Consider the following 27,890-nt stretch of genomic DNA (forward strand, 5'->3'; position numbering starts at 1 on the left):
AGAGCCACAATGTCTTGTTCTCCGTCATTTCCTTCCCACTAGCGTTGGTTTGTAGCAGAGTGGCTACATAGAGAGGGGGTGGGGAGAGTTGTTTTGTGTTGCGTTCCTGCAGTGTGTTTGACCCTTGACCTCGTTGTTGTGTTCTCTCCGCCTTGCATTCCAAAGTGAGGTTTTCCTGCAGCAGATGTAGCTTCAACAGACGAGAGGCGCTCGTAGCTGCTAGGGTTCGCTCGTTACTGCGCTCCCCGTACGTGTTTACTAGATAGCTTCTCATGAGCCTTCTGTCACGTAACAGTGCACTAGACTAGAACAACAATAGTTTATATAAATGAATTAGCTCACCAAGGGACGTGCCTACCGAGCACAGGACGAGCGAGAAAACGAGCAACTGCGTGGTGGGAAGGCTAAGTTAGCGAAACGGAGAGAAACCGCTCAGCTAACGTAGCTTGCTAGTTCGGCGTTTCCTGACCCATTGAAGCTATCGCAACTGCTGCTGGAGGAGCAACTGAGAGAGGATAGCTAGCTACTAGAGGGAGGAAATGAAGGACAAACAGAAGAGAAAGAAGGAACGCACGTGGGCTGAGGCGGCTCGCATGGTAATATACTACTAATTATTAGTTGTAATTGTGTAATGTACTGACAGCCCCTGTGCGACAGGGTAGACGAACAACTGTCGGCAACCGAACAAAGATTGTACCGAGTCTGGTTGGCACTGCACGCAGCCCGCTAACGCTAGCTGGCAGGGAGTGCTCCAGCATTAAATTGCCAACATGTTAACAATGGAATAAATACATGCATTGAGCCCTAATAACGAAATACCGTTTTTTATTCTCTTGATTTGCCATTCCGCGTGTGGCTGTGGCTAAACGAACCCTCATTGTTGACAGGCGCATAGCTAGCTGGCTAACGTTAGGGGGTACGTCTGCCTTCCCGTTTGACCCTTTGTTTGCTAGCTAGCATAACTCACTGTATTAGCAAGTTAACGTTAGCCAGACTACCACCATTAATTGAACATGTAACTAACTACATATACATTTCCTAGTTAACCACCAAAACTGTTTCCCAGCTGACGTTAGTGTAATTAACGTTAGCTGTTCGTATTTTTTAACACATTTAGCCAGGCCCCTCTGTGGCTGGAGTCAACAAGGGTCAGGGGGGCATAACGTTAAGGTTACCACCCCCAGTTTAGCTAATGTTAGCTCTCTGGGTGGCAGCTAGCTACAACCATATAAAGATGTGGATAAAGCCGTCTTTATGTAGCCATCACCATAGTTTTTGGATAGCTAAACTGGTGCATGCGTGCAAATGTTTTTATGTAGCCATGTTGATAAATAAGCCAGATAAGAAGTAGCTTGTAGGCTACCGTAGTAGTATAGAAATCATGTCTGTGTTCTTGTGTACTGCAAGTCCTCAATGCTGCTTTTCGACTGTAACACCAGTGTTACACTAGTGTATACACCTTTATGTTATACTAGGGAAATTATATCCCTAGCTAGGGCTGAAAGTGAGGTTATGTGACGAGCAGCAACAACCTCTGCATAATCAAAACAGTTGTGAGAATGTGTTAAAGTTCAGTCAGATCTACCAGAGCCATGGACCAATGAGACACAGGTGCCGGACCATAGATGGAAACAGGAAAGTCTGAGCCTTTTGGGTAAACAATGTGTGGAAATGCACCACAGTGTGTTTCTATGGTTAGTGCTATCTGGGATGTTTGGGACGTCCTTACCTGACCGTAACCCGTACTTTACCATTTACAAATCTAGATTTGTCAGACATTTTTCGGCCGTGGTTTCATCTGCTACATACACACTATTCTCTGTGCTTTGTAGAGGGGTCTAAATAGCTAGGTCTACTAAATGAGGCAAATAAAGTAATTTAGAGAGAGAGGGGTTCATGTCATGCCACTCGGAATTGACTTTATGCTGAGCAGCATGATCAGGCCCCTACATTAGTTATGCAGAGCCCTAACAGTGCATATTTACTGCTATAAACAGTCTGCATCTGGCAAAAGTCCATTAATTTCAATGGGAGGCAGTCCACTCTTCTGCAACTGCCAGACGAGGCTGCGTTGCATAGCCGAGAGCTGCCCAGTGACACGAGCCTACCATACGAGCTAAATAACTTAGCTTGTTTCGAGGCAAGTAACACTGAAACATGCGTGAGAGCCTCAGCTGTCCTGGAAGGCTGTGATCACGCTCTCCACAGCTGATGTGAGTAAGACCTTTAAACAGGTCAACATTCACAAGGCCGCTGGGCCAGACGGATTACCAGGACATGTACTCCGAGCATGCGCTGACCAAACGTCTTCACTGACATTTTCAACCTCTCGCTGTCTGAGTCTGTAATACCAACATGTTTCAAGCAGACCACCATAGTCCCTGTGCACAAGAACACTAAGGTAACCTGCCTAAATGACTACCAACCTGTAGCATTCACGTCTGTTCCCATGAAATGCTTTGAAGGGCTGGTCATGGCTCACACCAACACCATTATCCCAGAAACCCTAGACCCACTCCAATTTTCATACTGCACCAACAGATCCACAGATGATGCTATCTCTATTGCACTCTACACTGCCCATTCCCACCTGGACAAAGGAACACCTATAGTGGGGCAAAAAAGTATTTAGTCAGCCACCAATTGTGCAAGTTCTCCCACTTAAAAAGATGAGAGAGGCCTGTAATTGTAGGTACACTTCAACTATGACAGACAAAATGAGGAAAAAAATCCAGAAAATCGCAAAATATTATTTTTTTTAAATTTTGTCTGTCATAGTTGAAGTGTACCTATGATGAAAATTACAGGCCTCTCATCTTTTTAAGTGAGAGAACTTGCACAATTGGTGGCTGACTAAATACTTTTTTGCCCCACTGTATGTGAGAATGCTATTCATTAACTACAGCTCAGTGTTCAACACCATAGTGCCCTCAGAGCTCATCATTAGGCTAAGGACCCTGGGACTAAACACCTTCCACTGCAACTGGATCCTGGACTTCATGACAACACATCCGCCACACTGATCCTCAACACGGGCCCCTCAGGGGTGCGTGCTTAGTCCCCTCCTGTACTTCCTGTTCACCCATGACTGCACTTCAGGCACGACTCTAACACCATCATTAAGTTTGCTGATGACACAACAGTGGTAGGCCTGATCACCGACAACAATGAGACTGCTTATAGGGAGGAGGTCGGAGACCTGATGAGTTTTGACTACAGGAAAGGGAGGACCGAGCACGCCCCCCCCCCCTCCCCCCACTCTCATCGAAGGGCTGTAGTGGAGCAGGTTGAGAGCTTAATATTCCTTGGTGTCCACATCACCAACAAACTAACATGGTCCAAGCACACCAAGACAGTTGTGAAGAGGGCACAACAAAACATATTCCCCCTCAGGAGACTGAAATGATTTGACATGGGTCCTCAGATCCTCAAAGGGTTTTACAGCTGCACAATCAAGAACATCCTGACCGGGGCCAAGCTGACCGTCGCCAAATCTTGGTCCAAGAGGCTTTTAAACATCTTCTACCCCCAAGCCATAAGACTACCCAGACTATTTGCATTGCCCCCCCGGTACGCTGCTGCTACTCTGTTATTTTCTATGCATAGTCACTTGAATAACTCTACCTACATGTACATAATTACCTCAACATCGGTGCCCCCTGTACATTGACCCATTGACTCTGTACCAGTACGTACGTACACCCTGTATATAGCCCCGCTATTGTTATTTACTGCTGCTCTTTAATTCTTTGTTATTCTTATCGCTTATTTTTTAAGGGATTTTCTTAACTGCATTTTTGGTTAAGGGCTTGTAAGTAAGCATTTCACTAAGGTTTTCACCTGTTTTATTCGACAAATACAATTTGATATTATCATTGGTGCTTCTTGAGGATCTTGAACTGGATGCAGTTAATGACGCGTTTAATTTTATTCAGTTCACAATGCTATAAATCCTACCATGTTTTATATTGTACATGCATACTGCAGATGCATTATAGCTCATTTCTCCTTCCTTAATATGGGTGTGGAAGTTCCTTAGATGCACAGGCCTGCATTTTAGGATGTGGCTCTGTTCAGTTGCCAGACCCTATTTTACTGTTTTCTGCATCCCTGCACGCCATGGAAGTGCTACAAAGCTCTGTGCCATTTTTGGTTTTGACTGTGCAGAGAATGCATGTATTTATAATCTAAGGCCCATATGTCACTGCCGATTCTTGTGGAGAATGTGTAGCTTTTGGGAGCATAAACAATATTTATAGGCTGAGACTAATAACAGGAGTCCAGTGTGTTCTGAATCTTGTGCCATGCTAGGTTTGTGTGTAAAATAAGCATGTTCAAACTAAGGACTTCTGTCATTTGCTGAGGCATACAGAAATGACCGACCAATTAGTGTCACAAGACATATAGAGGCTGGAAACACACAAATACATTGCACGCTCACACATTCAGGTAGTTAGGCAGTGGACACATGGTTGTATATTCAACAAGATAGGGGCACACACTTTACCAGTTCCATATATATATATATATATATATATATATATATATATATATATATATATATATATATATATAACTGAGCAGGTTCTTTTATTTTCTCCACAGATTGCAGAGTACCCTGATAAGTCTAACCTATTGACCATCTGGCCCCTGGTTCCTCAGGGACAGTTTTCTATTTTTACATTTTCTTCTGGGACAAGGACAAGAGAAATGTTACATTGATTGCCACATGTCGTAGCATTCTGTTATTCACCAACTACTCACCTAATCATGGAGCATACTGTTTCTCTATTGGGATCTGCATCTTTAGGGTGCGTGCGTGGTTGGTGGAATAAAATACCCTTCCTCTCCATTCCATTTCCTGCTTGTATGTCCTTGGGTTCATTTGAAGCAGCGCTCTACTACCCAGTCTGTATTATGTATTGTTCCTTCTCATGCATCCTGTCATGGCGACACACGGAGAGACGCTGGATCGATCTCACAACCCCAACCACCTATCTGTCTCTGGTCTTTTCATCTTCAGCATTGCAATTAATCAATAATTCACTGTATTTTTAAGTGAGTGGAGATGGCTGTTAAACCACAGGTTACTAGGCTGTGTAGTGATGTCACTTTAGAAAAAATATTAAGCTACATCGCCTGATAGATATGAATTGGTTCACCTAGAGTGATGGACCTAGTTGTGGGTTTGTGTTGTGTACTATTTCTGTCTTAGCGTATTGCTATAATTTCCCCTTTCTGCTGACAAAGCTTGAGTGGTTAACTCATGTGTTTTAAGCATTTTAATAAATACTTTTAAAAGTTTTAGGCACGGCCTTTCTGAGTCTTCCATTCTTGAGGTATGGAGTTCACATTTAGTTTCCACCCAATATTTCTGAAGCTTCTGTATTCACTGACTGTATGTATGGTACAGACTTATAGTTCGCCTCTATGAATGGGTTAGCTTTCTCCTAACTAGCTATAGCACCTATTGAAGATAGTATCTTCTGGCCGGTGGAGTTTTGTTTAGAGCCCTGATGCTCATTCTGAACATTAAAACACAAAGCTTGCGTTACAGTTTTGGAAACATAAGGAACGTGTCTTTCAACATTGAGAAATATTTTAATAAAGGTAAAATTACTACACATCTTTTTATAAGGTTAGTGTTTCCACACAGCCATATCTCCATGTTGCAGCGCTTGTTTAAGGAAGATGTAGATGGCCACCTGTGCTAATTGGCTATCTAGCATGCTCTGAACACCTGTGTGTCAGCGTAAATGGCGAGGAAGTGCAGTTTGTCAACTGGAGGCACACAAAGCATATGGATCTGTGCTAATCTGCTACATTAAGTGTATCTTTTTTTATTTGAAAGTTTCTTTCTTGCTGATATGAAAGATAAGGGGAATATCAGCATATATCAGTTTTGAAAACCGTTTTGCAAGCGCGGCTATCCCCGACATTTTTTTTTTTTTTTTTTTTTTACCGTGGTCAACCGATCGATAGTCGTCTGTTCTTTCGACCAATCGATTGGTCAACATATGCGCATCTTTCCATATATAGATACATCCGGTGTCTTAGTCAAATCAACTAGCAGTGCGCTTAACTATTTCAAACACCGAGCTTGTCTGATGCTTTAAGACTCACATGGCTAGAGGAAGTCCGACCGCAATTGATTTGATTGTGTTGGGCCGGACTCAGACTTGCTGTGTAAAAAAATATATAATAATTTAAAAATAAGAAAGACTGCAAGCAACTGTGACTAGCACCCGTTGTCTCTCTCTCATCCCTCATAATTACAGCCATTTCTGACTGAAAAGTTCTGTTACCAAATTATTTGTTTAGGAAAAACATTCCCGATTTCCTCAACCCTTTCTTCATATCTCTTTTTAGTGTGACATATGCACGTGACCAATAGGGCCTGACCTATAACATATCATAATCACACCAATAAATTGGTTATAACAAAATCTGAACACCGTAACACATGTGACTGCAGAATTAAGGCAGAGAATGTGACAAACTCGAAGCAGGAATGTTTACTGGTTGCTCAGGAGGTAAAGAGGAAGGATGGTGAGTGGAATAAATTTGACTTGTGGAAAATATCAAATTTACATAATTATTCAGACCCTTTACTCAGTACTTTGTCGAAGCGACTTTGGCAGTGATTAGAGCCTAGAGTCTTTTGGAGTATGACGCTACAAGCTTGTCACATGTATTTGGAGTTTCTCCCATTCTTCTCTGTAGATCCTCAAGCTCTGTCAGGTTGGATGGGGACCGTCGCTGCACAGCTATTTTCAGGTCTCTCCAAAGATGTCTGATCGGGTTCAAGTCCGGGCTCTGGCTGGGGCACTCAAGGACATTCAGAGACTTTTCCCGAAGCCACTCCTGCATTGTCTTGTTGGAAGTTGAAACTTTGCCCCAGTCTGGGGTCTTAAGTGCTCTGGAGCAGGTTTTCATCATGGATCTCTCTGCACTTTGCACTCTTTCCCTCGATTCTGACTAGTCTCCCCAGTCTCCGCCGCTAAAAACGTCCCTACAGCATGATGCTGCCAGCACCATGCTTCACCGTAGGGACAGTGCCAGGTTTCCTCCAGACATGACGCTTGGCATTCAGGCCAATCTTGGTTTCTCATGGTCTGAGAGTATTTAAGTGCCTTTTGGCAAACTCCAAGCGGGCTGTCATGCGCCTTTTATTGAGGAGTGGCTTCCGTCTGGCCATTCTACTATAAAGGCCTGATTGGTGGAATGCTGCAGAGATGGTAGTTTTTCTGGAATGTTCTCCCATTGCCACAGAGTAACTCTGGAGCTCTGTCAGAGTGACCATTGGGTTCTTGTTCCCCTCCCTGAAGGCCCTTCTCCCCCGATTGCTCAGTTGGGCCGGGCATCTAGCTCTAGGAAGAGTCTTAGTGGTTCTAAACTTCTTCCATTTAAGAATGATGGGGCCACTGTGTTCTTGGCGACCTTCAATGCTGCAGAAATGTTTTGGTACCCATTCCCAGATCTGTGCCTCGACACAATCCTTTCTCGGATCTCTACGCACAATTCCTTCAACCTCGTGGCTTGGTTTTTGCTCTGACGTGCACTGTCAACTGTGGGACCTTATATAGACAGGTGTGTGTGCCTTTCCAAATCATGTCAGCTCAACAGGTGGACTCCCAAGTTGTAGAAACATTTCAAGAATGATCAATGGAAACAGGATGCACCTGAGCTCAATTTCGAGTCTCATAGCAAAGGGTCTGAATACTTATGTAAATAAGCTATTTCTGTTTTAATTTGTAATACATTTGCAAACATTTCTGAACCTTTTTGCTTTGTCATTGTGGGTTATTGTGTGTAGATTGATAAGAAAAAAAATAATATTTAATACATTTTAGATTAAGGCTGTAACGTAGCAAAGTCAAGGGGTCTGAATACTTTCTGAATGCGCTGTATATGGATGATTTATAGCCAGGCACATTTTAACTTAGGCTGTTAATTATAGGCCTAATTAAGTTGGTTTCCTCATCACTTCTTAGACAACGCTGCTGCCTCCACCTCATTGTTCTCCACATTATTATGCTGTTTAGCTTTGCTATTATGCACATGGTAACATGGTCTAGGAAAAGGCAATCCACTATCCAACGCAGGACAAAGCGCGTTTGTTAAATACATTTTTCCCCCATTAGTGTTGTTCTTATGTTATTTAACCATATACACTACAGTTCAAAAGTTGGGGGTCACTTAGAAATGTCCTTGTTTTCCATGAAAACATACATGTAATGAGTTGCAAAATGAATAGGAAATATAGTCAATATGTTGACGAGTTTATAAATAAAAACATTTTTTAAATTTAAATAATTGTTTAAACTTTCGTCAAAGAATCCTCCATTTGCAGCAATTACTGCCTTGCAGACCTTTGGCATTCTAGTTGTCAATTTGTTGAGGTAATCTGAGGAGATTTCACCCCATGCTTCCTGAAGCACCTCCCACAAATTGGATTGGCTTGATGGGCACTTATGTACCATATGGTCAAGCTACTCCCACAACAGCTCAATAGGGTTGAGATCCGGTGACTGTGCTTGCCACTCCATTATAGAAAGAATACCAGCTGACTGCTTCTTCCCTAAATAGTTCTTGCATAGTTTGAAGCTGTGCTTTGGGTCATTTTCCTATTGTAGGAGGGAATTGGCTCCAATTAAGTGCCGTCCACAGGGTATGCCATGGTGTTGCAAAATGGAGTGATAGATCCATTTTACCCTGTACATATCTCCCACTTTACCACCAAAGCACCCTCAGACCATCACATTGCCTCCGCCATGCTTGACAGATAGTGGCAAGCATCTTTTCATTTTTTCTGCGTCTCACGAATGTTCTTCTTTGTGATCCAAGCACCTCAAACTTAGATTTGTCTGTCCATAACACTTTTTTCCAATCTTCCTCTGTCCAGTGTCTGTTCTTTTGCCCGTCCTAATCTTTTATTTTTATTGGCCGGTCTGAGATATGGCTTTTTCTTTGCAACGCTGCCTAGAAGGCCAGCATCCCGAAGTCGCCTCTTCACTGTTGACGTTGAGACTGGTGTTTTGCAGGTACTATTTAATGAAGCTGCCAGTTGAGGACTTGTGAGGCATCTGTTTCTCAAACTAGACACTCTAACCCACAAATGCTGATGCTCCAGATACTCAACTAGTCGAAAGAAGGCCAGTTTTATTGCTTCTTTATCAAAACAACAGGTTTCGGCTGTGCTAACATAATTGCAAAAGGGTTTTCTAATGATCAATTAGCCTTTTTAAAATGATAAACTTTGATTTGCTAACACAACGTGCCATTGGAACACAGGAGTGATGGTTGCTGATAATGGGCCTCTGTACGCCTATAGATATTCCATAAAAATCAGCCGTTTTCAGCTACAGATGTAATTTACAACATTAACAATGTCTACACTATTTCTGATAAATTGTTTATTTTAATAGACAAAAAATGTGATTTTCTTTCAAAAACAAGCACATTTCTTAGTGACCCAACTTCTGAACGGTAGTGTACAATTTCAGTAACATGTCTTAGAGTGATGGACTGTGCCATCCCCACGGCCTCCACAATGGTTCAGTCCACTCAGACAGGTGTCTTCTACAACGTTATTTGCAAAATATTTTTACTACTGCTCGACTAAAGAAATCTCGGTCAACCAACAGCCCATCGACTAAACAATCGACCAGTCTAATAAATGGTCAGTCCTAGTACACACGCAGCCAACCGTGAGCGACGCTAACAGCTATTTTCGAGAGCTATGATTAGGCCCAACTCTCAAATGTTCTGTTTGCTCTAACATGTTCATTACTTATTGTATTTTTCAGGTTCTAGAGAACTTCTCTGATGCCCCCATGACGCCCAAGCAGATCCTGCATGTTATCCAGACCAAAGGACTCAAGGAAATGAGGTCAACAACCACACACCCACACCTTTTAATTAACGCACATCTCTACTATAATATGTAACGTATGTACAATAATAATATCACTCGTTTTATGTAAAATAAGTAACTCACTTTGTAATTTTTCACCATTCCCCCATGATCTCTACCTGGCGGGATACACAATGTGTTCCACAAAAACAGAAGGTGAGATGGCACAATAACAAAAGGAAAATATTATCATTCTTTATTTTTTTTGTGCGGTCTCTTTGCATACCATAGTATTACCTTGCAAGTTCACATTTTTTGTCTGCTTCTCACACTCATCTACTCTGCTCTTCTCTGTCCATAAGTGGCACGGCCCCTCTGGCCTGTCTGGTGACCATGCTGCACTCCCAAGTGAGGGGGGACCGAGTAAAGAACAGCATCTTCTTCAAGCTTCCTGGCAGGATGAGTCTGTTCACTTTAAAGGTATGGAACAAGCCCACTCCATTTACCAAATCTCTTGAACAAATCAAATCAAATCAAATTTATTTGTCACATACACATGGTTAGCAGATGTTAATGCGAGTGTAGCGAAATGCTTGTGCTTCTAGTTCCGACAATGCAGTAATAACCAACAAGTAATCTAACTAACAATTCCAAAACTACTGTCTTGTACACAGTGTGAGGGGATAAAGAATATGTACATAAGGATATATGAATGAGTGATGGTACAGAGCAGCATAGGCAGATACAGTAGATTGTATAGAGTACAGTATATACATATGAGATGAGTATGTAAACAAAGTGGCATAGTTAAAGTGGCTAGTGATACATGTATTACATAAGGATACAGTCGATGATATAGAGTACAGTAAATACGTATGCCTATGAGATGAATAATGTAGGGTAAGTAACATTATATAAGGTAGCATTGTTTAAAGTGGCTAGTGATATATTTACATCATTTCCCATCAATTCCCATTATTAAAGTGGCTGGAGTTGAGTCAGTGTCAGTGTGTTGGCAGCAGCCACTCAATGTTAGTGGTGGCTGTTTAACAGTCTGATAGCCTTGAGATAGAAGCTGTTTTTCAGTCTCTCGGTCCCAGCTTTGATGCACCTGTACTGACCTCGCCTTCTGGATGATAGCGGGGTGAACAGGCAGTGGCTCGGGTGGTTGATGTCCTTGATGATCTTTATGGCCTTCCTGTGACATCGGGTGGTGTAGGTGTCCTGGAGGGCAGGTAGTTTGCCCCCGGTGATGCGTTGTGCAGACCTCACTACCCTCTGGAGAGCCTTACGGTTGAGGGCGGAGCAGTTGCCGTACCAGGCGGTGATACAGCCCGCCAGGATGCTCTCGATTGTGCATCTGTAGAAGTTTGTGAGTGCTTTTGGTGACAAGCCGAATTTCTTCAGCCTCCTGAGGTTGAAGAGGCGCTGCTGCGCCTTCTTCACAATGCTGTCTGTGTGAGTGGACCAATTCAGTTTGTCTGTGATGTGTATGCCGAGGAACTTAAAACTTGCTACCCTCTCCACTACTGTTCCATCGATGTGGATAGGGGGGTGTTCCCTCTGCTGTTTCCTGAAGTCCACAATCATCTCCTTAGTTTTGTTGACGTTGAGTGTGAGGTTATTTTCCTGACACCACACTCCGAGGGCCCTCACCTCCTCCCTGTAGGCCGTCTCGTCGTTGTTGGTAATCAAGCCTACCACTGTTGTGTCGTCCGCAAACTTGATGATTGAGTTGGAGGCGTGCGTGGCCACGCAGTCGTGGGTGAACAGGGAGTACAGGAGAGGGCTCAGAACGCACCCTTGTGGGGCCCCAGTGTTGAGGATCAGCGGGGAGGAGATGTTGTTGCCTACCCTCACCACCTGGGGGCGGCCCGTCAGGAAGTCCAGTACCCAGTTGCACAGGGCGGGGTCGAGACCCAGGGTCTCGAGCTTGATGACGAGCTTGGAGGGTACTATGGTGTTGAATGCCGAGCTGTAGTCAATGAACAGCATTCTCACATAGGTATTCCTCTTGTCCAGATGGGTTAGGGCAGTGTGCAGTGTGGTTGAGATTGCATCGTCTGTGGACCTATTTGGGCGGTAAGCAAATTGGAGTGGGTCTAGGGTGTCAGGTAGGGTGGAGGTGATATGGTCCTTGACTAGTCTCTCAAAGCACTTCATGATGACGGAAGTGAGTGCTACGGGGCGGTAGTCGTTTAGCTCAGTTACCTTGGCTTTCTTGGGAACAGGAACAATGGTGGCCCTCTTGAAGCATGTGGGAACAGCAGACTGGTATAGGGATTGATTGAATATGTCCGTAAACACACCGGCCAGCTGGTCTGCGCATGCTCTGAGGGCGCGGCTGGGGATGCCGTCTGGGCCTGCAGCCTTGCGAGGGTTAACACGTTTAAATGTCTTACTCACCTCGGCTGCAGTGAAGGAGAGACCGCAAGTTTTCGTTGCAGGCCGTGTCAGTGGCACTGTATTGTCCTCAAAGCGGGCAAAAAAGTTATTTAGTCTGCCTGGGAGCAGGACATCCTGGTCCGTGACTGGGCTGGATTTCTTCCTGTAGTCCGTGATTGACTGTAGACCCTGCCACATGCCTCTTGTGTCTGAGCCGTTGAATTGAGATTCTACTTTGTCTCTGTACTGACGCTTAGCTTGTTTGATAGCCTTGCGGAGGGAATAGCTGCACTGTTTGTATTCGGTCATGTTACCAGACACCTTGCCCTGATTAAAAGCAGTGGTTCGCGCTTTCAGTTTCACACGAATGCTGCCATCAATCCACGGTTTCTGGTTAGGGAATGTTTTAATCGTTGCTATGGGAACGACATCTTCAACGCACGTTCTAATGAACTCGCACACCGAATCAGCGTATTCGTCAATGTTGTTGTCTGACGCAATACGAAACATGTCCCAGTCCACGTGATGGAAGCAGTCTTGGAGTGTGGAGTCAGCTTGGTCGGACCAGCGTTGGACAGACCTCAGCGTGGGAGCCTCTTGTTTTAGTTTCTGTCTGTAGGCAGGGATCAACAAAATGGAGTCGTGGTCAGCTTTTCCGAAAGGGGGGCGGGGCAGGGCCTTATATGCGTCGCGGAAGTTAGAGTAACAATGATCCAAGGTCTTTCCACCCCTGGTTGCGCAATCGATATGCTGATAAAATTTGGGGAGTCTTGTTTTCAGATTAGCCTTGTTAAAATCCCCAGCTACAATGAGTGCAGCCTCCGGATAAATGGTTTCCAGTTTGCAAAGAGTCAAATAAAGTTCATTCAGAGCCAACGATGTGTCTGCTTGGGGGGGGATATATACGGCTGTGATTATAATCGAAGAGAATTCTCTTGGTAGATAATGCGGTCTACATTTGATTGTGAGGAATTCTAAATCAGGTGAACAGAAGGATTTGAGTTCCTGTATGTTTCTTTCATCACACCATGTCACGTTAGTCATAAGGCATACGCCCCCGCCCCTCTTTTTACCAGAAAGATGTTTTTTCCTGTCTGCGCGATGCGTGGAGAAACCTGTTGGCTGCACCGCTTCGGATAGCGTCTCTCCAGTAAGCCACGTTTCCGTGAAGCAAAGAACGTTACAGTCTCTGATGTCCCTCTGGAATGCTACCCTTGCTCGGATTTCATCAACCTTGTTGTCAAGAGACTGGACATTGGCAAGAAGAATGCTAGGGAATGGTGCACGATGTGCCCGTCTCCGGAGTCTGACCAGAAGACCGCCTCGTTTCCCTCTTTTTCGGAGTCGTTTTTTTGGGTCGCTGCATGGGATCCACTCCGTTGTCCTGTTTGTAAGGCAGAGCACAGGATCCGCGTCGCGAAAAGCGTATTCTTGGTCGTACTGATGGTGAGTTGACGCTGATCTTATATTCAGTAGTTCTTCTCGACTGTATGTGATGAAACCTAAGATGACCTGGGGTACTAATGTAAGAAATAACACGTAAAAAAACAAAAAACTGCATAGTTTCCTAGGAACGCGAAGCGAGGCGGCCATCTCTGTCGGCGCCGGAAGTGTACATGCGCACACACAACTCTTATCCCTACCCCTTATAAACGCCATACAAACCTCTACCTAAAATGCACATGCACACACGTTTCTGATAGGAGTCACTTTTCTGACTCTCCCTCTGCAGAAGAACGCTCTGCAGTGGACCAAGAGTTCGACAGAGGCGGAGACAGCGGACACCACCACACAGGCTACCGCTTCCACTGCAACAGCAGGGCCAACGGAAGGGGGGGAGCAAGAGAGCTGTGACTCCATGGAAACGATTGCGGCCAGCGGAGAGAATGACGGTGTGTATGGTCACATCTACTGTAAATTAGTGTTAGTTTACATTACTTACCTCTAGTGCTGTCACAATACCAGAATTCCTTTTTAGGGCTTACTTTTACCATAGCCTATACATAATCCAATAAGCATTATCAGCTGTAGCCCAACTGATGCAGCATAATGGCTAAATAAATAGGCTGAAGCATAGGATTGCATATATGCATACCCCATTGGGCAAATCCTTAGCTGGATCCCAAACTCTAAACATGATCTTGTTACTAGTTAGCAACGTATTGATGACTTTAATGTCCCCATAAACACAGTGGATATAATGTAGACGTCTGTTAGAATTATCCAGTGTTACATTTAGCCTGAGTCTCCCCTATGCACTCACTGTGAATTAAGGAGCGCTAGCACGCCGAACCATGCTGATGTACTCCGTTTTGAAACTGTGCTGTTTGCGCTCATTTTTAGGAGTTGTAGTAGCGATCGAAAGCTGGGATTCCCTTTTTTTTTATAAACAAAGGCTATCAAAACTTATTTCAAATGCGTTTTCCCCACGATTGCATTAAACAACAAGCTGACTAGGTAAATAGGTCAACTATTCCACTATGAGGTTATCTGATTTGCTGTTCGTTACTCGTCTTGTTCAGGCAAATTACTAGACTGACTTAATCCTCTGTCAGTATACAACATGAGACACATTTGACAGAAGAACCGAAAGTAACACATTGGAGTTATGGACCATTTTTCAAGTTTGGTTACAACGTGCAACCTGACTCACTGCCCATTTTCTCAACCACTGTTTACTGTTTATCCACCTTTTTGTTTTTACCACTACATCCCTGGTCTTTATTAAGCACAAAAATCAAATGCTATTTTATTACTGTGACTGGTCTGTTCAAAGGTGCTTTCGAAACAACACCGGAATATGTATTATGATACAGGCGGAAGGAGCATGCCCACGAGAGGGCTTTTTGAACAAAAACTGGGAATCGGAGACAGGACACTGCCATCCCCGGCCTAGATCTATGTGTTTGTCTGTGCACTTAAAAAAAAAAATTTTTTTAAGAGAAGCATTTATTGTTTATTTGTATGGGAGCTGCTGTTTATGCGAGTCTTTGAATGCATGGCTGATAAATTCTAGATGATAAACGCACCATCACCAATTGTGGTAACAGAAACCAAAACGTGCAGTGTGAAAAGCCTTCTAGTCAGTGTATGTGATCCATGGACCATTTGTCATCAACTATGCCAGTTGGAACCCAGTAAAGAGTAACAATTTTGATATATGACCATACCCTTCTCTGCCCCCCCCCCCTCCCCCACACACACACACACACAGCGTCAGTAGATGAGAGCTCATCCAGTGCGTCCTGCTCCACAGAGCCCCAGACCAGGCTGAGTAGGTCTGGAGTCTCTGGACAGGTGCGCTCCGAGGCCCAGGCACAGACCCGACTAAGCCGATCCAGACAGGTATGCTTTACCCCCCCACTCCCTCTGAAGAGGTTTTGGATATGATGTATAAGAAATAATTGCGTATTGAAGATCCCCTTTATCTCTGACTTAGTGATAACATCAGTCTTAGCATTCTATTACCTCTCACCATGTCTCCTGCTCTCCTTTGCTGCAGTCGGGCAGACAGAGGAAGAAGGCTGTGATGATGCCACGCGTGGTCCTCACTCCACTCAAGGTCAATGGTGACCACGTCCCATCAGGTTAGCACTGCTCTCTACTAGCCCCTTTGCTACCCTAACCCCATCTCTCTGTGCCCACACACACACTTCCTGGGCAGCAAATTGTGGTAGCATTACACACCAACACCGTTTGAGTCCTATTCCTACGGTGGTCTTGGACCATTTCGCACCCAGCATTGGCCTCTGCTCCTTTTGCGAGTCTTGTCATTTATATGTTGCCTATTTACTGTTGCAGCAGCATTCTTAGACCGTAACCTCTGAGCTCTTCAAATTCCTCAGCAAACTTGGGGTAAAACAAACACCCGTCTGTGAATGGCCTTCAAACTGTGACAAATGTCACCACAGCACCACCAAAAGATGACCTGTGCGCTCTAGTGTTGGGCGATTTTACAATTGGATCGACTATCAAAGATGTTTGACAGCCATCGTTGATCTTGATGTCACAAATGATGGGTTGAATTTGAGTCTGGCGGTGGATAAGAGCGCAGCGCAGTGAACACACAGCAGGGTGACCTGCCAAATGGTCCATTCCCTATTTGCCATAGCATAAATGTTCAATACATATGTGGTAGTTAAACTATTAACATATTGCAAGAGAACAATGCAAATTGTAGAAAGAGCGGAGAGCACCAAAGCAGCGCATAATGTCAGATGGGGCCTAACATGCTGTCTAGATCGGGTGTGCACCATTGCGCGCATGTTGATTTTGTACATCTACACCAGATGTGTTCCAGAATTATCAAAAGGAACTCTGAATCAACTATGTTAATTTGGAGACCGGTCGAAACACATGAAACATTTAGCTAGCTTGCTGTTGCTAGCTCATTTGTCCTGGGATATAACCATTGGGTTGTTATTTTACCTGAAATGCATAAGGTCCTTTTTCCATCTGGGTCTTTGTAGAATTTTGAGTTTCACAAAATTGTATGTTCTCTTCTCCAAAAATGAATCCACAGATAAAAGGGGAAACAGTTTGTTTCTAGTAATCTCTTCGCCTTCAGTAGAAGTAGTTGTCTTCTTCTGTGGACTTTTATGTCGATTGGCAACTAACTTTAAGGTGCATTACCACCGACTGGAGTGTGGACCTCAGTTCATCTTTCCTATAACATTCTTTATAACACTTGAATGAACATGGCGTGCGTTTTTAAACGAATAAACCGATTAGGATATGCCTATACAAATCCTAAATATAGACCTACATGTTAAAAAATAAATCAAAGTAGCCTTAACAAAATACTAAAATAAAAAAGCAAAAATGTTCTTTTTTTTTTAATAAGATGCATCTGGATTTGAATATAGGCTACATTTTTTAACTGAATGTCTCAAGCCTACCTAAAGGTTTCTGGCAATGTTTACCTTTTCTAGTGAACTCAGAACTCAGGTTTGTGGTCTGTCCGTCTTTTGTCCTAATAATCTTTTTGCGTATGCTGCAAGGGACTTCGTCAGGTCTGCTGGCTCACCTTTATCATTCGGCCTGAAATCGAAGAACTTTCAACTTGGTGTCGACATGCTTTTCTTTCCCACCAAGTCACCATATGTTTTTTTCCCCGGATTTAGCTTAAGCTATACTTATGAAATCCGGTCACTTTTTTTACTGTCGGAAAGTATCCCTATTGAAGAAACTACACTTGATATGCTATAATTAAGCTACAAGGCCTGAGGTGTGGTATATTTTTTATTTTATTATTATTTATTTTTATTTAATATATACTGCTCCAAAAAATAAAGGGAACACTAAAATAACACATCCTAGATCTGAATGAATGAAATATTCTTATTAAATACTTTTTTCTTTGCATAGTTGAATGTGCTGACAACAAAATCACACACAAATTATCAATGGAAATCAAATTTATCAACCCATGGAGGTCTGGATTTGGAGTCACACTCAAAATTAAAGTGGAAAAACACACTACAGGCTGATCCAACTTTGATGTAATGTCCTTAAAACAAGTCAAAATGAGGCTCAGTAGTGTGTGTGTGTGTGTGGCCTCCACGTGCCTGTATGACCTACAACGCATGGGCATGCTCCTGATGAGGTGGCGGATGGTCTCCTGAGGGATCTCCTCCCAGACCTGGACTAAAGCATCTGACAACTCCTGGACAGTTTGTGGTGCAACGTGGCGTTGGTGGATGGAGCGAGACAGATGTGCTCAATTGGATTCAGGTCTGGGGAACGTGCGGGCCAGTCCATAGCATCAATGCCTTCCTCTTGCAGGAACTGCTGACACACTCCAGCCACATGAGGTCTAGCATTGTCTTGCATTAAGAGGAACCCAGGGCCAACCGCACCAGCATATGGTCTCACAAGGGGTCTGAGGATCTCATCTCGGTACCTAATGGCAGTCAGGCTACCTCTGGCGAGCACATGGAGGCCCCCCAAAAAAATGCTACCCCACACCATGACTGACCCACCGCCAAACCGGTCATGCTGGAGGATGTTGCAGGCAGCAGAACGTTCTCCACAGCGTCTCCAGACTCTGTCACATGTGCTCAGTGTGAACCTGCTTTCATCCGTGAAGAGCACAGGGCGCCAGTGGCGAATTTGCCAATCTTGGTGTTCTCTGGAAAATGCCAAATGTCCTGCACGGTGTTGGGCTGTAAGCACAACCCCCACCTGTGGACGTCGGGCCCTCATACCACCCTCATGGAGTCTGTTTCTGACCATTTGAGCAGACACATGCACATTTGTGGCCTGCTGGAGGTCATTTTGCAGGGCTCTGGCAGTGCTCATCCTGCTCCTCCTTGCACAAAGGCGGAGGTAGCGGTCCTGCTGCTGGGTTGTTGCCCTCCTACGGCCTCCTCCACGTCTCCTGATGTACTGGCCTGTCTCCTGGTAGCGCCTCCATGCTCTGGACACTACGCTGACAGACACAGCAAACCTTCTTGCCACAGCTCGCATTGATGTGCCATCCTGGATGAGCTGCACTACCTGAGTCACTTGTGTGGATTGTAGACTCCGTCTCATGCTACCACTAGAGTGAAAGCACCGTCAGCATTCAAAAGTGACCAAAACATCATCCAGGAAGCATAGGAACTGAGAAGTGGTCTGTGGTCACCACCTGCAGAACCACTCCTTTATTGGGGGTGTCTTGCAAATTGCCTATAATTTCAACCTGTTGTCTATTCCATTTGCACAACAGCATGTGAAATTTATTGTCAATCAGTGTTGCTTCCTAAGTGGACAGTTTGATTTCAAAGAAGTGTGATTGACTTGGAGTTACATTGTGTTGTTTAAGTGTTCCCTTTATTTTTTTGAGCAGTGTAATAGAAAGTCAGTGGCTTGACAGTTGGCACTGGGGGGGGGAATAGAGTCAACATCAACACGGCGGTGAAACTTTCTGAACATTGCGGATAGAAATAGAATGACTTATATGGTTAATATACCACTGCTAAGGGCTGTTACTCATGACCCAACTCAGAGTGCCTGGACACAAACCTTAGCCGCTGTATATTGGCCATATATCACAAATCCCAGAGGTGCCTTATTGCTATTATAAACTGGTTACCAATGTAATTAGAGCAGTAAAAATATATGTTTTGTCATCCATGTAGTATACAGTCTGATATACATCTGCTGTCAGCCAATCACCATTCAGGGCTCGACCCACCCAGTTTATAATATAATAATTTTTTAAGGGTAGGCTAATATAACTATCTATGTATTTTTATGGACAAGAGAATCATAGCCCTACCAATTTGAAAATTATTCTGCAGCCTAGACTAGATAAAAAAAACTAGGCCTCGCAATGTGTCCTTAATATTGTGTTCTCTTTTCCGTGCGCAAAATAATGTGCGATCAAATTGTAGATCAACCCTAGTGAGCTGCTCATGTTTGACCGTACTCCTTATGTGTGCACCCAGAGTATTTCTCTCATTCTGAGGTGCCCCAGAAGATCCTCCCTTCTTGTGGTTCTGTCCGTCTCTGCGTGCAGAATAACCTTCCCTTGCCCTCACTGACCTGAGTGCAACTTCCAATACCCTCCTTCTTTCTGTGTGTACCTGGAATATCAGTCCCTCCCTCCTGCCTTACGTTTAGCTGCCCAGTAAACCTGATTTGCTCTGTATGAGAGAGGGTGAGGTGAGCACTTTCTCAGATGTCTGCTGCACCCCCCCCCCCCCCCCCCCCCCCACCCCCCCACCCTCCTCTCTGTGTTTGTGGGCCTGGGTAACTGCTCCTCTTGCTTTGTTATGTGCTGCTCACCCCTCCCAACCCCCCCATCCCACCCGTGCTATTGGCTCTGCTGTCCCCCCTTTTGGATTGTCTGCCTGATCTGCCCTCCCCCGCTTGTAAAAAAAATCCCCCCCCCCCCCCCCCCCCCTTAATCACGTGATGGGAGTGTCTCACCAGGCTCCCCCTCCTCCCCACCTCTCCCCCTCAGGAGCAGCGGGGAGGCGCAGGGAAGGCTCTAGGGGGGGTCCAGGCCCCACGCTCCGTGCCCGCCCTGAACTGGCTAGCTGGAAACGCCCCCAGCACTTCAAGAGCATTCGTGGCCACCACTCAGGTACAGGGGTTAGACCCGGGTATAATCACCCCCAACCAACATCCCCCTCAGTAACCACGAAAACGCCAAACCCCTCTCTCCCCCTCAGTCTACCCAATTATCAAACCCTAAACAATTAGCAACCCAAAAATCCCCTGGATTTGTGGAAGCGTAGTCTGTTGCACTGTGGTTGAATTCAACAAAATGTATTTTTCTCTTCATTGACTGTCCCATTTTTATTTAGTCCAATTCAGCAGGGAGGGGGACGGGTTCAGCTGTGAAGCATTTTTTTCCCTCCCATCATTGTTCAGGACATCTTTGGCAGAGAGAGATGCCTGATGGACCTGAACTGTAAACAACTTCACAAATCTTTATCTTATGACTTGAATTTAGCTATCACGAAGGAAAAGGCCAAACATCAGTCTAGATATAGCACACGATCTGTAGAACTATTAGATGTATATAGATGTTGCGCAGGTCAGCCGTCTACAAATGTTTATTTATTTTACCTTTTATTTAACCAGGTAGGCAAGTTGAGAACAAGTTCTCATTTACAATTGCGACCTGGCCAAGATAAAGCAAAGCAGTTCGACACATACAACAACACAAATAACAACACAAATAAGCACCAAACGTGGACAGGGTGATTTGGTAGCTAACTAATGGTACACTGGTCTCTAACATTGTCAGGATTGCATTGGTTGCTAATGCTAACAGGCAGTGCTTTGCAGGTTGCTAACTGAATGCCAGGGTCAGCTAGCTATCCCAACACTAGCCATCCGGCCAGGACTTACTTAACCGCTCACTTACTGACAGCTGTTGTGGTTGTGTTGGCTGCTAAGCTAAACACCTACTGTGCTGCTGCTGGCTGGCAATGGAATGGCCACGCTGTGCTTGCTGTTAGTTGAATGAATGTGTTTAAACCTAGGGTTGGATAGCATTAGCCACTTGCTAACCCGTGCAGGCCTATGGGTTGTGTTTGTCTGCAGGGCCCATGAAGAGGAGCCGAGGTGGGGTGGAGGTGGACTTTGAGACGCCTGGCTCAATCCTGGTCAACACAAACATCAGGGCCCTCATCAACATGCGCACCTTCTCTGCCTTCCCAGCGCAGTACCAACAGCAACTCCTGCAGCTCCTCCCTGAAGTCGACCGCCAGGTGAGTGCGCACGCTCAGAATTTATCATTATACTCATAGTTTATAACTGATAGTTTATAACTGGGACACTTTTCCCTGGAATAAAAAGCTTTTTCAATGGAGATTCCCTATTGGAGCGTGCCTTTTAGTCCAGCCCATAACGTCTCGTCATTTCTGTGCCATATTGTTTTTGGTATTTCTCTGGAATGTAACCCAAGTATGTTCTGTCTTCCTTCTTCTCTAGGTGGGACCTGACGGTCTGGCTCGCCTCAGTAACTCGGCTCTCAACAATGAATTCTTCACTCACGCCTCCCAGAGCTGGAAGGAAAGGCTCGCTGAGGGTTAGTACCTAACTGTAGTTAGTTATGTACAATAATAACTCAAATCAAATTGTTTTGGTCACATACACATGGTTAGCAGATGTTATTGCGTGTGTAGTAAAATGCTTGTGCTTCTAGCTCTGACAGTGCAGTAATCTAACAATTCCACAATTACTACCTAATACACACAAATCTAAGTAAAGGGATGGAATATATACATATAAATATATGGATGACCGAGTGGCATAGGCAAGATGGAATAGATGGTATAAAATACAGTATATACATATGGGATGAGTAATGCAAGATATGTAAAGATTATTAAAGTGACTAGGGATCTATTTATTAAAGTGGTCAATGATTTCAAGTCTGTATGTAGCAGCAGCCTCTCTGTTTGCTAGTGATGGCTATTTAACAGTCTGGTAGCCTTGAGATTGAAAAATAGCTTCTGTCTCTTGGTCCCAGCTTTGATGCACTTGTACTGACCTTGCCTTCTGGATGGTAGCGGGGTGAACAGGCAGTGGCTCGGGTGGTTGTTGTCCTTGATGATCTTTTTGGCCTTCCTGTGACAATAGATGCTGTAGGTGTCCTGAATACCGCACCACCCTCTGAAGAGCCCTGTGGTTGTGGGCGGTGCAGTTTCCGTACCAGGCGGTGATACAGCCCGACAAGATGCTCTCAATTTTGCATCTGTAAAAGTCTGAGGGTTTTAGGTGACAAGCCAAATTTCTTCAGCCTCCTGAGGTGCTCCACTGCTGTCCCGTTGATGTGGATAGGGGGGTGCTCCCTTTGCTGTTTCCTGAAGTCCACGATCTCGTTTTGTTGACGTTGATTGAGAGGTTGTTTCCCTGACACCGCACTCCGAGTGCCCTCCCCTCCTCCCTATAGGCTGTCTCGTTGTTGTTTGTGATCAAGCCTACTACTGTTGTCTGCAAACTTGATGATTGAGTTGGAGGCGTGCATGGCCATGCAGTCATGGGTGAACAGGGAGTACAGGAGGGGGCTAAGCACACACTCTTGTGGGGCCCCAGTGTTGAGGATCGATGAAGTGGAGATGTTGTTTCCTACCTTCACCACCTGGGGGTGCCCCGTCAGGAAGTCCAGGATCCAATTGTACAGGGCGGGGTTGAGACCCAGTGCCTCAAGCTTAATGATGAACTTGGAGGGTACTATGGTGTTCAATGCTGAGCTGTAGTCAATGAACAGCTTTCTTACATAGGTATTCCTCTTGTCCAGATGGGACAGGGCAGTGTGATGGCGATTGCATAGTCTGTGGACGTATTGGGGCGGTATTCAAATTGAAGTGGGTCTAGGGTGGCAGGTAACTCTCTTGGGGAAACCAGAAAGTGCCCATTGATACTACAACATAGCTTCCTAGTAAATACCAGGGGAAACAATCAGTCAATACACAAATTCATGTATTATTTAAACCCCTATAGCCAGATATCTGTGGATTAATCTTGTCCAATATTGTTTGACCTACTCAGGGGAGTTCACCCACGAGATGCAGGTGCGATTTCGCCAGGAGATGGAGAAAGAGAAGAAAGTGGAGGCATGGAAGGAGAAGTTCTTTGAGGAGTACCACGGTCAAAAGTAAGTCTCCTGAACACACCCCGTCACATCAGTATTTTTTTAAGCTCGCTCTTATTCCGTGGACCATTTAGAAAATTACTTTCATTATTTCAATTGGGTGAAAGTGTCTTTTATAAATGGTATATACTCTGTGCACTAACGTTGTGATCTATGGCTGCAGGTCTGGCCTGACACGGGAAGAGTCTCTGAAGTTGACAATGAGTGAAGAGGCCGATGCTGCCGCCAGCGCCCTGGAGAGTGAGGTGGCATCTGTGGCTGCAGGAACGCCCAAGCGCCGTGGTGTGGGCAGGAGGCGGCGGGACGGCAGGATGAGACGGCGAACGCGTGCAGACATGAGACGCAGGGCGCGGCGCACCCTCTGCAAGACCAACTCCCCCGCCATGCAGACCCCCGAGCAGCCGGAGGGCACACTCACTCTAGACGCTGTTGCCTCTGTCTCTGCGCCCTCGCCCGTCCCAGAGGCCACCATGGTGCAGGGAGAGGTGGTGCTACAGGCCGAATCTGGACTGGAGACCCTGGCCCAGTCTGCCTCCCTAGAGCCCACGCCCTGCCCTTCCCCTGTGCCCACGCTCCTGTCTGTGACCGTGCCTGAGCCTGAGCCTGAGCCCACCCCGACCCCCAGCCCCAGCCCTGCATCCGTCAGTGCCATCGACGAGCCTGAAGTCACTGCCCGCCTGCTCCCCGAAGAGCTTGCACCCGCCATCGCCTCAACCTCTCCCTCCTCCTCGTCCTCCTCCTCCTCCTCGTCCTCCTCCCCTTCCTCCTCTCCCTCCTCAACCTCCGAGAGGCAGGGGGCGTTCACCGCCGGCTTGGACTCTTCTTCCTCTTCCTCCTCCTCCATGGCCGCCGCCACCGCCGATCCACTAGACGATGGGGCCTCTGTGGTCACCTCGGTCACGGGGGGAACGGCCACCAGCAGCCAGGAGAGCAGCCCTGCAGCCAGCCCCACCCCCACTGCCGCCACCTCCACCCAGACCAAGGAGCAGAAGAGGAGGCCAGACGAGACCCAGGCCTTCTCCAGCTTCCCCGAGAAGAGGCCGCGAATAGAAGATCGTCAGTCCTTTCGTACCACAATCGACGGGGTCCACACGGAAAAGCCGCAGCCGACAGCAGAGGAGCCCAAGGTCCCACCTATCCGGGTATGAAGTCACCATTTGTAATTGTAAGTCTTTATTGTGACTAGTGGTGCAGTGGCAGGCACCCAATTTCCTAAGACCTGAAGTCCACAATCTGTAAAGTAAGTTGGATTATTTTTTGATTTCTGTCTCCACAAAACATTTCAAATCAACTTGACAAAGACCACGTTCTTTCTCTGAAGATGGTAAATCAATAGAGATGATTGACTCTGGGTTTCGGTGTGAGATTATTAGCCAAGCAATGCATGTGAATGTCCTGTATATGGCCTTGGTAAATTCCATATTTGACATGCTCTCCTTCTCTCTGTCCCTCCAGATTCAACTCTCCAGAATCAAACCGCCCTGGGTCAAAGGGCCGCCAACCTACCAGATCTGTCCCCGCATTGTGCCCCCCGGCGAGGGCTTGCGGCGCACGGGGACGGGGGCGCGCACCCTGGCGGACATCAAAGCTCGCGCCCAGCAGGCCCGGGCCCAGCGCGAGGCCGCTGCTGCTGTTGCAGCCACTGGGGACGGGCCAGGGCCCGGCGGGGGCAGGGCTGGTTCTGGGCTACCGGATCGCAGCAGTGGAAGACGAACTCGAGAGCACCCAGGACCCGTCGAGCCCGGAGGAGGAGGAGGAGGAGGAGGAGCAGGAGGCGTGGAGGAGCAGGGATCGCCTGCGGGCTCTCATCCGCCTGGAACACAACTACAGCTGTCCAATGTAGAGCCCTCCTCTACCCCCACCCCCCACACAGCTGCCTCATCCCCCTCCCTGTCTACCTCCTCCAACCCCTCCCTGTCCTCTTCAGAGCCCCCGCAGACCCCCACTCCACCCCTACCCGCCCAGGAGGAGCGGCTGGGGGAGCTGAGTGGGGAGGAAGGGGCTACACTAACACCACCACCAGTCAAATGCACCACCAACGGACTCTCGGACAAGGCAGCGCTTCTGAAGCCTGAGACTGTGTCCAGCCACCTCCAAGGGCAAAGCGAGGGGGCCGACTGTGACAGGACAACGACCCAAAGCGGTCCCTTGGCACCCACCTCCATCCCAGATTCTCTGCCCAGATTCGGGGCCCAGGGAGTGGATGTGATCAGGTCCCTGGCCGGCACCGAGCAGGCCAGGGGGGGAGGAGGGGGTGTCATCCAGCATGGTTCCCACCACGTGGGTCCACAAGAGAACCCCCCCACCCCGGCTAGAGAGGGCCGCATCCAGGGCGAAAGGCAGCAGTCGGAGCCCCTGGGGAGGGAGAGAGAGACAGCCTCTCTCCCTCGTCTCCCACCCTCAGTCAGAGAGGACGACGCAGGGCATCACAGCGACTCCACGGAGACGGCCTCCGACTGTGAGAACGAGAGCCAGGAGGAGGAGCCCCACCTCAGCACATGGCGCCACCACCTGCCCGCTCAGCGCAACGGCAACATCCAGCACCTCCAAAGGCTGTCTCAGAAGGCCCATGGCCAGCCTGTGATCTGCAGTCCCCCTTCACAGCAGAACCAGCAGCCGGTCATCCAGGCCCATGTGTCCAACCAGCACGGCCAGACGGTCATCCAGCCCTGCTTCCCCAACGGCCTGCCCAGCCAGAGTCTCATGCAGCCGGGACAAAATCCGCAGCAGCCTGGACGCACTCCCCACCCAGACCAACAAGCTATCGCTGCGCCACACCCCAAAGCCCAGAGGGGGCACAAAACAGACGCCATCGAAGACTACAAAGCATCTAGCCGTTGCTTGGCTGATGAGGACTGTAGGCTGGGGCTGAATCCCTCTCCCACCGCTAGCTGCAAGAGGCTCCCTAGTTCTGCCCGGCCTGTGTCTACAGTGGAGGCCAACAACCCTCTGGTCACCCAGCTGCTCCAAGGCAGCCTCCCGCTGGAGAAAGTCCTGCCGCAGACGCACTCGGCTAGCAAGCTGGAGATCAACCGCCTGCCAGAGGGGCTTCAGTCAGGCCCCAAGTCCCAGCTCAGCCGGCAGCAGCAGACCAGGAACCCAGGCACTCGCTTCAGGGGCCCCCCAGAGTCCGGTACGATGGAGTCGCTGGTCCCCGAGTTGTCCTCTCAGAACCAGCAGAAGTCCCCTGCTGGCCGAGGAGGCTCCCCTGGGGCAGGCAGGAGCTTTGCGTCCTCTCCCCCAGGCACAGTACCCTCCCGCATGGCCTGCCTGCTGGAGGAGGCCTCCTCTCGGGCCACGGCCATGCAGCAGTATCTCTCCCAGCAGCCAGCTGGTGCCGTTCCCCCCGGGGCCGTGCCCGTCATTACATCCCTCTCTTCTTCGTCCTCTTCCTCCAGACGCAACTCCCAGGAGTCGGCCGTCATCAGAGAGTCTCCAGAGAGGCACCACAACTTCACCCAGCCGCGGGCCACCCCGGACGCCCCATCGCCCCCGCACAGCAACCTCGGCCTCTCTGACGTGGTCCCCACCGTCAAGATCAACTGGCACCCTTCCAAACCCCACCCCCCACACCAACAGCAGCTTTCGCCCGTGAAGAGCGAGGTCACCTCCCGGCCCTCTTGCCAAACTCTTGCCAAAACCTCTCACTCTGGCCCCATGGCAGGTGGCGGGCCAGGTGTGGTGGTCACCAAAAAGGAGGCAGTGAACTCTATGGACGGTTACCTGACTGGAGGAGGTATAGGAGGAGGTGGGGCTATGGAGGGACTGCTGAACATGGAGATGTCCTTAGCCCGCATGGCTAAGAAGGAGGCGCAGAGCAAAGCTCAGTACTCCTCATCTTCCCCCTCCTCCCTCCCTTTCCAGCTCTACGGAAAGCTGCCTAAGCAGGGTGGCGTGGCGTCACCCGGTTTCAGCTACACGGCCAACGTGTCTGTGGTGGACGGCAGCGGCTTCTCGAGGAGCATCGCTGACGGCGTCCTGCAGCTGCGTCAGCGCCACAGCGCTAGCCAGAGCGCCACACTCAGCATCCAGGCGTTCGCCGACAGCGCCGCTGAGGAAGTGGCCCTCAAGTGCTCGTGCCGCCTCAAGGCCATGATCATGTGCCAGGGCTGCGGGGCCTTCTGCCACGACGACTGCATCGGCCCCTCCAAACTGTGTGTCTCCTGTCTGGTGGTCAGATAGGAGCTTTCTCTGACGTTATCACGGTGTTGGTGGTTTGATGTTATATGCTGTGCCACCTTCAGCATACCTGCTCCATGTATAAACTAACCTAACACACCCCGAACTTGAGAGAAACAAGGGTGTGGGACTTCAGGCTTTGACATGTACATAACCCTTGGAAGTGTTGCCTTGTATTATAAAATCGGTATGTATTTTTTTGTTGCATATTTTTTCTAATGCTGTTATGTTGATGTAATTATTATTTTGTTATAATTATTAATATTGTGAATTTATTTGGCACGGTTGATTGTAAATTGTGCCTTTTTTTATTCTTTCCTCAAAACATTTACCTCATCTTATCTTGACACACCTGTCAGCAGTTCAGTGTGAAAA

The 27,890-nt window shown here is 47.2% G+C and overlaps 1 protein-coding gene across 3 annotated transcripts; it reads left to right on the forward strand.

Moving 5' to 3' along the window:
* Positions 1 to 165: 165 nt before the first annotated feature.
* LOC139416378 (polycomb group protein ASXL1-like) lies at positions 166 to 27,885 on the forward strand. 3 transcript variants are annotated; one of them, XM_071164931.1, is made up of 13 exons: positions 166 to 596; positions 9,810 to 9,892; positions 10,070 to 10,072; positions 10,219 to 10,336; positions 13,974 to 14,133; positions 15,456 to 15,586; positions 15,744 to 15,828; positions 20,190 to 20,312; positions 21,281 to 21,447; positions 21,671 to 21,767; positions 23,234 to 23,339; positions 23,500 to 24,478; positions 24,792 to 27,885. In XM_071164931.1, the coding sequence occupies exons 1-13, from the start codon at positions 540 to 542 to the stop codon at positions 27,516 to 27,518; spliced, it is 4,836 nt and encodes a 1,611-aa protein (XP_071021032.1). In that variant the 5' UTR covers positions 166 to 539; the 3' UTR covers positions 27,519 to 27,885. The 3 variants fall into 3 exon arrangements, with proteins under 3 accessions (XP_071021032.1, XP_071021030.1, XP_071021031.1); XM_071164929.1 differs by lacking the exons at positions 166 to 596; positions 9,810 to 9,892; positions 10,070 to 10,072 and having other exon boundaries at positions 10,222 to 10,336; positions 15,498 to 15,586; XM_071164930.1 differs by lacking the exons at positions 166 to 596; positions 9,810 to 9,892; positions 10,070 to 10,072; positions 20,190 to 20,312 and having other exon boundaries at positions 10,222 to 10,336.
* Positions 27,886 to 27,890: the final 5 nt, after the last annotated feature.

This window comes from Oncorhynchus clarkii, chromosome 9 (genome assembly GCF_045791955.1).
Source record: "Oncorhynchus clarkii lewisi isolate Uvic-CL-2024 chromosome 9, UVic_Ocla_1.0, whole genome shotgun sequence".
In the NCBI taxonomy this organism is placed as follows: domain Eukaryota; kingdom Metazoa; phylum Chordata; class Actinopteri; order Salmoniformes; family Salmonidae; genus Oncorhynchus; species Oncorhynchus clarkii.

Bases quoted from the DNA above. Each gene is read 5' to 3' on its own strand.
- LOC139416378 (XM_071164931.1), top strand. From the start codon at position 540: ATGAAGGACAAACAGAAGAGAAAGAAGGAACGCACGTGGGCTGAGGCG. The intron at 597-9,809 runs GTAATATACTAC...TGTATTTTTCAG, and splicing joins GGGCTGAGGCGGCTCGCATG to GTTCTAGAGAACTTCTCTGA. The intron at 15,829-20,189 runs GTTAGCACTGCT...TCTCCCCCTCAG, and splicing joins TGGTGACCACGTCCCATCAG to GAGCAGCGGGGAGGCGCAGG.